At 51.5% G+C, this 11744-nt stretch overlaps 1 protein-coding gene and 1 long non-coding RNA gene across 2 annotated transcripts; one reads left to right on the forward strand and one right to left on the reverse strand.

The window, feature by feature from the left end:
- Positions 1 to 329: 329 nt before the first annotated feature.
- Positions 330 to 4658, reverse strand: LOC122371477. Its single transcript, XR_006254743.1, has 2 exons — positions 3064 to 4658; positions 330 to 1203 (listed from the first exon to the last, which is right to left on the reverse strand). It is a non-coding gene; the product is annotated as an uncharacterized LOC122371477 (long non-coding RNA).
- A 4959-nt stretch (positions 4659 to 9617) lies between these two features.
- Positions 9618 to 11383, forward strand: LOC122371483 (heart- and neural crest derivatives-expressed protein 2-like). The gene has a single exon (XM_043347835.1). It carries the CDS (start codon positions 9913 to 9915, stop codon positions 10582 to 10584), a length of 672 nt encoding a protein of 223 aa, XP_043203770.1. The 5' UTR covers positions 9618 to 9912; the 3' UTR covers positions 10585 to 11383.
- The last annotated feature ends 361 nt before the right edge of the window (positions 11384 to 11744 follow it).

The following is an 11744-nucleotide window of genomic DNA, read 5'->3' on the forward strand; positions in this document are numbered from 1 at the left end:
ATTATGCAGGAAGTGTGGCGCCGAATCGGCTCTGTTCATTCTAGGAACCGATCAGCCGGACGCGTTCCTTTTAAAGCTACACATGTGATCGACGAGTCCGTGCCACAAGCCGCAGCGTGCAGCGTTTGGGCGCTCAAATTACTGCGCTGCTTGTCGGATGCCGCAACCGGCGAGCTCGGACCATTTGCGGACATGGCCGGGCGTTCAATGTGGTGTGGATTTACTTTTTGCCGGTACACAGAAGCATCGTGAACGGCGAGGTACTGCGGCATTGGTGGCGATAGTAGTTGCTGAAAATGGGTCTTTTTGCGACGGGATTGTAGCACAAAAAGAACTATAAGTATTTAATGTCACACAGATCGTACGTATGTTACATGCATAAGTGTTGATGTACGGAACCAGTAGAAGATGTATACAAACATGACAGAGGAACAGTTTCACCGTGAGAAAAGCTACTTGCACTTACATAGCAAAGTGTAGGCATGCCAGTGTATCTAATTTGCAGTCAGTTTATGCATAAAAAAAGAAGCAAAATGCATAAAAACACATCCAGTTTAAACAAGTGATAAAGTCATACGCATCGGTGAATTTCAATCGCACTCCAACCAGTTTCTCATTTAGTAACAACGCGTGACACAACGGTAGCCTCAGCAATAATTTGAATAAACCCATTGATAGCTCAGTTGGTCTTGGTCACCTCATTTCCGAAACATTTCCCTCCTTGAGACATTGCAACACGTCTAAATGCAAACACAACAGGACCGACACGATGTATCGAAATACCGGCATACCAATGCAGTTCAGCCCATCACCGGCCGAAGCCGATGACGCACAAGTGCCCAAAATGAGCTACCATTGGTCAGCAGTGATCACCTCTGCTGACGAGCCCAGTCCAGCCGGTCGCCGGGTCCCCTCTGACCCCTCCCGAGCTCGACACTCTTGTTGCATCATGCACGGTGGCTCCTACACGAGCAGAATGCGATGGCAATGGCGTCGTCATCGATCCCAGATTAACGCTCTCCGTCGCCGGCGTCGGCGGCCGCAAGCTGGCGACAGATGCCCCCTGTCAGGGCAATCAAAACCGGCCACCGCTGGTATAAGGAGACAGCCGGCAGCGGGCGCTTGGTGACGACAAATCTGTCCATGTCGGCACCGCACGTGGTACTGGGAGAGTTACCGAGGGAGGGTCGGTGTTCAGTCTCACTGCAAAGGATTGGGGCTTTCTGCTGAGATGGAAAGATCGAGAGGGGAAGAGAGAGAGGAAGAGAGAGAGAGAGAGGGGGGAGTGAGAGAGAGAGAGAGAGACAGAGAAGAGAGAGAGAGAGAGAGAGAGAGAGAGAGAGAGAGAGAGAGAGAGGGAGAGGGAGAGAGAGAGAGAACACTGTTTCTGCTATCTACATACTCTGTACATTTGTTAGATGCAAATAGGTTTCCTACAAATAGAATAGTAGATATTAGTTCCATGAATTTGAATTGCAGCCATAGGCACATATTTCCAATGTTATTCATTCACATTCCGTGCCTTTATTTGTGTTGTATTACGAGAAAGGCCACAGCAAGGGACTTCCCGGCAATAGTATGACTACTTAGCAACTCTGATGCACATTCTTTGCGGTGACACACAGCTCTCTATAGCTCAGAATTCCGACTACCCAGGAGTTCCTGGCTTTGACCGAAAGGCTAGCCAGGGATATTTCTCACTGTGCAAGTCTATGTATAGACTGTGGCGACTGTAAGTCTCGGCGGCAATGAGTGGCGCACCATTCCATGCCCCTCGGTTGATAATTTTCGTTGCCGTCTGTTCCCTGTCATGATGCAAGACACAAAACCATCAACGAAACTATAAATCCTGCGCCATGGTTCCGTAGCCCAGGCCGACTCATCGGGCTCATCAAGGCCGGCTCACTGGCTGAGGAGCGTTTTGTAACACGGAGGGGACCACTGCGAGTTCGCAGGACAGGCACGTACCATATAAACAGCGCCGCGGCGCCGGCGGCCACCGCGCCGACCGTAATTCATGCAGCTATGTGTGTTAAGAAACCATGCGCGCCGGCCGGTCGACTCTAGCGATAACCTTCGGTGCCGCGGTGCCAGAGCCGTGTAGCTACAACCTCGGCCACGTTTCCGTCCCGAGTGAAGGATGTTGGAGCGGTGTAGCTGTATTTTGATGAACATCGAACTCGAGGAGCACGTGCAGACCGCTGCAATTTAGTCAGACTTGTCGCGGCTCATGTTTCCTTGTCGCGCATGCTGGTCATTCTTTTGCTGACGTTTGTCAAGGAAGAGCGCGGCTTTGACGCCGCATCACTTATCACCAAATACTGAAACGGATGCCGAGGATGCGTCGCTGTGAATTTGACCGGCAGTGAGAGTGCTTGGACTGCTCAGAATTCCGACTGCGTTCTGTTCACTCTCGCACGAGTCATACCAAATCGAGCGGAAGGGAGCTTAGCTAAATCAAGTCAAGGCGGACTGAGTGAGGCTAAGAGGAGCTCAGCCAAATCCAGCTAAGCCAGGCCGAGCCAGCCTTTGTGGAACCTAACTACTTGAGTCTAGAACTAAGTACAGAGCAGATCCGAGCAGGGACGAGTCGAGTTGAATCGACTCCAGCTCATTCGATCCGAACAATTCAGGTCGGGTGATTGGCGGTGGCTGCGGGACGCCGCGTGTCATGAACGGCACCCCTGGCGCTGCCGACGTCCGCCCGGCCATCCATCAGTGAATCAATCAGCGTCGCCGGCCGCCGCCCGCCGTCCGCCCAAATGTACACAGGAATTAGTGCGGCGCCGCGCCGGTATCCCAGAAATGCGCCGCGCCCGCCGAGAAACGCCCGTCGAGAGACGCCCGCCGCGGGAAATTACATAGCCACTCAGCGATAGGCTGAACAGAGTGACACCGCCGCCTCAAATGTAATGACATCTTGCGCAATTGGAGTGGCCCGCTGACCACGACTTAAATTTCATTCAGGTATTCAAACGTCTAAGCGCCTCTGAACAGATTAAGTGATAGGTATAATTTCACAAGGCCACATTAAGGCATTATTACGAAGTGCGTTTGATTCACCTGTCTGAGGTCGTCGGCGCTATCCGATGGAGGGGTGGCAGGCGGCTGACGCGGCGGCAATCTCCATGTCGGGTAGCTTGTTGGACACGGCGGTGGCGGCCGATTCCGTGGCACGCCGGCGGGTGTTCCTTCCTTTCCCGTGTTCTGTCATGTCTGGGACGGGCCGGCGCGGCGCCCGGGCAAACACCGCTCCGTGCTAGCGCCGTGATAATGCAAACATGTACGACACCGGGCCGAGTCATGCCATCTTGTTCCGCGGTGCACAACACCACGAGTGACCAGTCCCTGCCCAGTTCCGCCTCGTCGATGCGCGCGCCGCGCAGTTTTTGTCATCGCAAACGACAGGGCTGTGCTGTCCATTTCAAGGTACCTGCGACTTCCAATGCCTTATCATATTTATTTATTTGACATTGGGAGACACATCCGCTGTATACGGTGGCTATTTTGCGCCTCTTACAGCGCTGCGCTATTCCAAGTGGTAATTTGAGTATTTCCGAGTCATTTCAAGGTGTTCTTTATCATTCATTCATTCATTCATTGTCCACCAAAATATTCGGTGCCGTTCCGGTCATTTTGCACCATTCAATGCCACACTGTTCCGTTCTGTGTCGTTCGTTGGGCGCCGTTCTGTGTCATTCGTTGGCTGCGCCATTCAGCGCTGTTCAGTGCCGTTCGGCGTTGTTCAATACCATTCCGTGTCGCTGTCGGGGCGCCGTTCGGCGGCCTCCGTCGGTGCTGATGTCAGCTCGCCGCCGGCACGGGCGGCCACACCGATCCGCCCCGATCTCCGTCAGATTACTGCCGGTCACGTGACACCACTATCGGATCACGTGACCAAATACGGCAGCCGGGTGACGCCCGCGGAGGAGGCGACGCCACGACGCCGAATTACGTAGGCCCTGTCTCCCTGGGCGCCTGTCGGTCGCCTCCTCCCTGGAGTCTTACGTCAGCACGCCAAGTGATCGCATCACACACAACACGGCAGCAAGGCGGCCGCTGCACAGAGCGCCTGATCTCGGCATTCCTCTCCCACTCTTCTCTCGGCATCTCTAAATCTCCCGCCTCCTCTCTCACCTCACTTATTTGAGCATCCCTCTCTATTTTTCTTTTACATCATTTTCTTTTCTATCCTCTCTTCATCTGGCAAACTATACCAGTTAATCACACCGTCTGTCTTTTCTTTCCACTCTTCTGTCATTGCTCACCATTTTCCGGGATGCTCTTTCTTCCTCTTACCGTCCTACCTTAGCACCTTTCTATATCCCAAAACCCCATGGTCCGGCGTCAGTTTTCATCGCGCTACACATTCGCCGATATTTCTCACTTGTTCCGCTCATTGCCTGCAGTCCCGAAATTCTCCTAGTCGGTTCTTCGCCGGCGGCCACCGTCGTTCCCCGGGCGGCACCTTGAACCGACGCGCCGACCAGTATCGTCGAGATACGACCGCCATCGACCGCCATCGGACCGCCATCGGCAGCCATCGGCCGTCAGCGGTCCCCCATCGGACCGCCAGCGGAGCGGGCGGCGGAGCGGCGGGCGCTAATTGTCGTTACTGTATGCCTGGCCTATTCAAATACATTAGCCAGAGGGGTGTGGTAATGACTGGTGTAAGCAAATTGACCACGGTCAAAAATGCATTACCAGAATGCACTAAAGCCAACATTTTGGGATGGTCTCGTTCCTTTAGTCGGCTAAGAGCTTCAGTCCAGAAAATAAATTTATCGTTGGCATACAGTAAAATACATACCAAACTCGGCCGGTGATAAATTTTCAAGACCTCAGTCCTTACTGATTTTTGAACTCGGCCTTCGGCCTCGTTCAAAAATCCAGTAAGGACCTCGGTCTTGAAAATTTATTTACACCGGCCTCGTTCAGTATTATATAGCACTGGATGGTTATCGGGTCTCTCTGGGCGCCGACGCCCTCCGGAATCGACGACAGAGAGGACGGCGGCCGCTTCTATTGCTAGATGGACGGTCAGGGATGGCGGCTTCTCAGTAGGACATTGACAGAAAGTTTATCTCACGGCTCGAAAAAGAAAAAGAAAACAGAGAAAAAGGGTAGGGAGGTGGCGGAATCTTGCTCAGACATGGAGAGACATGGGGATTCGTCTTTCCGACATCACCAGAAGGATAGTAGTGCCTCGATAAGATCATCACGTAGAGAGGAACAGCGGTCTTTTTGTCTGACACCAGTAGAGCCCCAGAAGATGACAGTCTCTCGGTCCTGAAACACCGCTTGGAATTCCTGTGCTTAGAGACATGAGAAGATATTTACATTCGCACACGTCTTCTCGTAGCCTGACTAGATCACAGGTAATCTTTCCAATCTAATTTTACAACTTCTGGTTCAATTGTCTTATCCTAATCCAATAAGGGAATAGTGATTACCCGACGTACCCATTGCCCTCAGTCTCTCCCCTCCTTCCCCTTTCCTGCATTCTCGCCGTCTGACCGGTGGCACCACGCCGGTGGTGTGAGCCGCTCAAACAGTATTATTTGTCGTCCTGCCGAGTCTGACGTCCGCTGACGGAAGGTTACCGGCCGGCGGGAACCGATGTTTGGTCGGCACACGAGCCCTGGTGTTATCTGCCCGGCTCAGCGTCCGCATTGCAGTCTCCGCCGGACGCTATGCCGCGGCTGCGCTGGCTGTGGTGTGACAGGGAGGGGGCCTCAAGTCCATAGCGTCCTGTGGCAGGGGAACGAGTGGAGGAGAGAGAGAGAGAGAGAGAGAGAGAGAGAGAGAGAGAGAGAGAGAGAGAGAGAGAGAGAGAGAGAGAGAGAGAGAGAGAGAGAGAGAGAGAGAGAGAGAGAGAGAGAGAGAGAGAGGCGGGGTCGTGTCGTGTGTGTTTTGCGTCACACGGTTGAAAAGCCAGCTGTAATTGGTTTAACCGTTTGCTCAGGCAGTTGATCCTTTACGACCGCCGAAGACAATACGGAAGATACGGTCTGGTGATCAGCTGTTTGTGCTGCTCGTCCCATAATGTGTTGGACCAGTGCAATGTTGGCACAGACCACAGCTAGACAAATTTGCTGTGAAGACTCGGAACACCACGTGCGCAGCATGGGATAGTCCCTTGATCATCTAGTCATGTGCAGTGGTGTGGTCCCAAGCATTTGTCATGCTTTTTGGGTACCTGGGGGATAGTTATCACGGGTGGAGAATGTTTGAAAAAGTTACCCCGGCCGGCGACCGAAAGTCAGAAAGACGATGATGCTCAAATATTTGTCAACGGTTATCAACAAACCCCTATTCTGTGGCATAGAATACCTAATGGATGTCTGCCGTTTGTACGTTTTTAGGGAAAACTGCTGCACGCAGGTATCGGAAGATTTCGTAATTGTAACAACAATTTTGCAACACGCCTTAAAATTTCGGACGCATGACACCTAGTGTTAGGTCAGGTCATCAGGTCAAATTTGCTGGATGATCGTGCTAAAAATGCCATCATGCCCTTTGCAAAGCTTATTCCGTGGAAGTTGCAACCTTCCCACACAAAACAAAATGTCAAATTTGACCGTTTTGACCCTCTTATTGATTTGAGCTTGCACCTGAAATACTATTCGCAACCGAGCCTTAAACGAGTAATCGAATGTTTTGTTTGTAGTGTTTAAGCTCCGTTATGTTCATGAACTGTGAGAAAAATTGTCGGAGAACGCTAAAATAAGAGAAATTTGGCTTTTGATGATCTATGGTGATTTTATTATTGAGCTAGCCTAAAACATGACCAGATTTCTCTGATCAGGTTCGTCGCTCTTTCAAACGTCGTTCCGCTTCTCGCCTCGTAGCCCAGTAGCCGAGTTAGAAGGAGCGTGAGAAGCCCACCTCTCGACTCAACGTGTTACGATAGGGCCACCACCCTGGCGCGGGTTAACCCGGCAGTTGCTGGGGTATTTCGCCACCCACCGTTTGCTGGGGGGGGGGGGGGGCGTTAAACGCCCCCAGCCGATAACTCGAGAACCAATAGGCGCAGCGAAACGCACGAGGCGGCAAACGAAAGAACGCGACGAGACGCTTCAGATGAGTACTTTAAAGTTGAATTTTGAGGTCACAGGTCGGGTCAAGGTCAGGTCAAACACCTGAAATCGGGCTTTCAGTAGCATGGACTTCAGGACTTCGCAATGAGCGCCTCTCGTCATAAACTCTGTCCAAACGGTGCACAATCCATCATATAAGGCCTACAAGAGTGTCAGCCCCATGTAGGGGTCAGTCAAGCATAGGTCAGGGTCAAGGTCAGGTCAACCGGGTAGGCACATATCCCCGAAAATCAAAACTGATATTCGCAGCCTGTGACACATGTTTTATGGGTAATTTGGGGCGTAGAACACGATGGTGACATTCATTTTATCATATGTGTACGTGTTTGGCTCAAAAAGTTCAATTTAAGAAATGTACGTATCATGGTCGTGAAGTAGTCATGAGAAATTGCCAAGATTCAGATCAAGATTTTGGCAAATGAGAAACGATAATCAATAATCGAAGATAGCCATTTGATTGTTCATGGTATTGGCAGTCTAATGCCGTTTACGGCATGTCTGTATGTCTATTCTGTGATTTTATATGATTTTTTGAACATATGCCGTTTTTGGTCGAAAACTCAGAAATCATGACGTCACTAAAACCTCGATATCTCAAAATTTTTCCAACCGATTTTTTTGAAATTTTGTCACAATAGGCTTCAATCAATTCCCTACAGGTACCCAAAATTTGGCGCGCCTGCGGCGCGCCGTTTTTATGCTATGGCCCGGCGAAAAAAGTGGGGGCGTTTAACGCCCCCCCCCCAGCAACTCGCGGGTTAAGTTGGGGGAGCCTTGAGCCCCAGCAGCTCGTCCTTCTATCTCACTGATATTACCCTCGTCCTGTCTTGTGATGTTATTACAGTGCCATCTTACGATAACGGCCCTTAAATATGATTTACTTCTGTTTGATGAAACATGTCGGGCTCCGCGATGAAAAGACTAAAACGATAATAACATAGAAGCTCCAAAATGAAAATAAAGTAAATTTTCAAGAACTTTTCAAGGTAGCTAAGAATAATGAGAGACGCTTTTATAGATGGCAGTTTTTCGTATAGAGAAAGCTTTTAGGATTTACAAAATTGGAAAAAGTTACCCCGGCCGCGCCGGGGTCGGCTGAAAGTTACCCCGGCCACGGCCGGGGTGGCCGGGGCAGGTTCTCCACCCATGATAGTTATATAACAATCAGATTCTATAATCGGTCTGATATCACTCAAAACGTATGTGGATTATTTTCGTTGAAGAGCAAGATCATTCAATTTCTAGCATCAAATGATGTTTGGATAACACAGAGAGCAGGACACTATGACTGCATCCATGACGAATTTAGGGATAAGTGCAAGGCGTATAAGGGAATAGAGCTAATGAAAAGAGACGAATTAATCCAGCTAAGCTGGAATTAGCTACCGCACACTGCAGTAGTGCTAACATGCACAAAAACAGACATTTTAGCAAAATAACAGCCATACCAAAGGAACTGAACGGCCATACCGGCGGCAGTAAAAACAGCGGGATTCCACTTTTGAAAGCTGCATAAACAAGAAACAAAAAAGAGGACTGTTTCAATTGCTTCGGTCTGATGTGCTTAGCATTTCATTCCATAGCCGATCGATTTCAGTCGACATTTGGCATGTGTTTTCGACAGTGATCTATGGATTTCACTGATGCACTCATTGACAGTTTTTTTTCAGCGTTATCAAACGTTTCAAGGCAGCGATAAAAATCGAGGGGTATTCGAGGCGTGTACATTGGCCTACCGTGCTGTATCCAATATCAGCGGCATCAAAGGACGCCTGGTTGGTTTCCGGGACGGCTGTGCTGTCTTCATTGTGTTCAACATGACCTTGAAGCAACGAAAACGTACCCAATGGTACCAATGAAACATGATCTGATTTTCCATCCACAAAAATAGATGGAGCAGCGGGGTTTGTAATGACCAGAAACAAACAAGGAGTAAACAGCATGAATGTAAAACAAACATGCCGATGCTTGGAAAACATCACAAAGTTATTGACAGGGCCTTCTCCTTGAAATAGCTTTGCACTTCAAAGCAAAGTCTGACGCAATTGTCCATGGAATCCCGCATTCTTATGCATTAAATGCTCAAAGAACCACTTTACTAAACCTATTTCGCATTCAAATAAATAAGCTTACACTACAATGCTGAAGTAACACAGATAAACTGCCCGAATGTCTAATGAAAGCAGCTACATTTTTAAATATCCCATTTTGAAAACGTTGCTGGTCTCGACTGTCAAGAGGTTCAACATTTCCTTTGTCAATACATGCAGCTCAGAAAGTAATTAACCTACGAAGAGCAGACAAGATCTGGGTCGTTTAAAAAAATGGGACTATTTGTAAAATAAAAACGACTTTCGAGACTTTCGAGAGAAAGATAGCCATCAGGAGGGAGGCATTTGAGCCCAAGAAGCTTTCCCAGCCGACCGGACAGGTCGGCCGCGGCGCCGACGGAGCGCCCTCCGCCGCCGCGCCCTCCGCCGCCGCGCCGTCCAGGCCGACTGACGAGCCGCCGCGCCGGTCGTGTGGCGAGCGTCCAGACTGGTGGCTCGTGCCTGCGGACAGGTCTTAAGCTGGGCGGCGGGTTGGGCGCGCTCAGTCGACCGCGGCGCGTGTGACCGGTGGGTGCCGCTGCGTAGCTCCCCCGGACCATCACCGGCGCCGGAGAGGTGTGAGCGCTGAGGTGTGTAGAGGTTGAGTCAGTCGCGAGCCGCCTGTGGACCCGCGGGCTGGTGAGGCGGTGTCTTGTCGGTGGTGAGCCATCTGGAGGTAGGAGACGAGCAGCTCCGCTAGCGAGGAGAGACGAACCGAGACGATGACGGCCGGTGACGCCGCCGCGGACTCTGTGGCTCGGCTGGCTGATGTCAGCCACGAGGTCAACAACAACACGGCGCTGAAGACGGACGAGCAGTCGGACTCGGCCGTCAGTGCCGGCGCGCTGAAATACAGCCTGCGCGCGCGCAGCATCAAGAAGAGGATCGAAACGGAGCACCGTCAGGTGGAGCCGAAGGTGCGCCAGCCGCGGCCAAAGGCAAGGCCGCCCCCGCTCAGCAAGTACCGCAGGAAGACGGCCAACGCCCGTGAGCGCGACCGCATGAAGGACATCAACTCGGCGTTCGAGCTGCTGGAGCGCTCCATTCCGGATCTATCTCTACGCACGCACGCCGAGAAGGTGACCAAGATCACGGTGCTACGGCTGGCCATCAACTACATCAAGGCGATGACGGCGATGCTGGACTCGGACGCCGAGAGTGCGGCATGTGACAGTCCCTGCGGCCCGTCCAGTGTCGGCTCTTCTCCCTCTTCCGGTTCCTCCGAGTGGAGCAGCGGCAGCGACCTCCCCGACCCACTGGACAACATCGAGGGTCTCACCGACTTCCAGCTGCCGGGCGGCATCGACATGCTCAGCGACATGCTGGACCTGAAGAACGACAGCGACGGCATCGACTTCAGCTGTTCCGACTTCAGCGACCTCCCCAGCCCCTGAGCGGCGCTCGGTCGTTGACGGGGAACTTGTGATCAGTCGGCGTTGTGACATTTTGTGACGCGTATTTTTATGACAGTTTTTGTGTCGTGTGACCTGTTTGGGGCTGCGATGAGGGTCTATTCTATTTGCGAGTTGTGACGGTATTGCATTGTCTGTAAAGGATTTTTAATCCGCTGACTGACGCGTACACTCATGTGCATAATTTGTGACATAATTGGCACTCGTAGAAACGAGCTGCGAAAAGCAATTTCCTTTTTATCTCAGACGTTATCTCGCGCGAGTTGATGGTAGCAGTAGGTGAGAGGTATCACCTCACGGGCAATGAAGGTAAGTTTCATGGCCCTGTAAACCAGTGTCGAGCGGCGCCGCCGCAGCACTCTGCCGCAGGCCACCGCCAGCCGCCGCCGCCACTGCCCCCACCCGCCGTCCAGCGAGGGCGCACTCTGCATATCTTCACCCGCCGCTCGTAGTGTAACGATAGCCTAGCATATCACGCCAATCTAGTCGGTAACTTTAAGGCCCGCCGCGCCGGCCGGCCGACCGAGCCTGGTTCCGGTCGGTCGGCGCGGCGGAGAGCGCTGATCCGGCATGAGGAGCACGCGCTCCGTAATTGCAGTGTGCGTGCGCAGCCGGCCCGCTGCAGTGTTCAACAGCGTCCGTGGGCGTGCGCGGCGTAACGCACGCGCCAAATGTGTAAAAATGGTTGTAATGCCTGTGCGGTGGGTGTTGAAAGTGTCTATTTGATGTGTTTCTGAACACTGTTCAGGTGTTTTTACCTCAATATCAAGTGTGTTTCTGAGCAGAGGTGTTTTGATGAGATGGGGCGTGAGCGTGACGCACAGAAGAGTGCTCGGGGGTTGAGACGGGGCTGAGAACAAATGATACAATGCACGAATTTATTCTTAGCGTCAATATGATTCACTGTGCTTCCTTCAAAACTGCAACGTTACGCTATCAAAAGATAGTCTTTTTGATTGCTGAAACGCGTTAAGTGCTCGTAAAACAAGAGCAACTAAAAACCAGTTTCGCTGTCATTTTAGATAATAACTTTTAAAACTATGCGGCAAAAACACAGAACTTAGACACAGCTGAAGACGTGGTGCACACCGCCCTGCACTCGCAACAATGCTCCCCGTAAATCGAACAACTGGTTTGAGGCG

This window comes from Amphibalanus amphitrite, unplaced genomic scaffold (genome assembly GCF_019059575.1).
Source record: "Amphibalanus amphitrite isolate SeventyFive unplaced genomic scaffold, NRLGWU_Aamphi_draft 001248F_arrow, whole genome shotgun sequence".
Taxonomy (NCBI): Eukaryota; Metazoa; Arthropoda; class Thecostraca; order Balanomorpha; family Balanidae; genus Amphibalanus; species Amphibalanus amphitrite.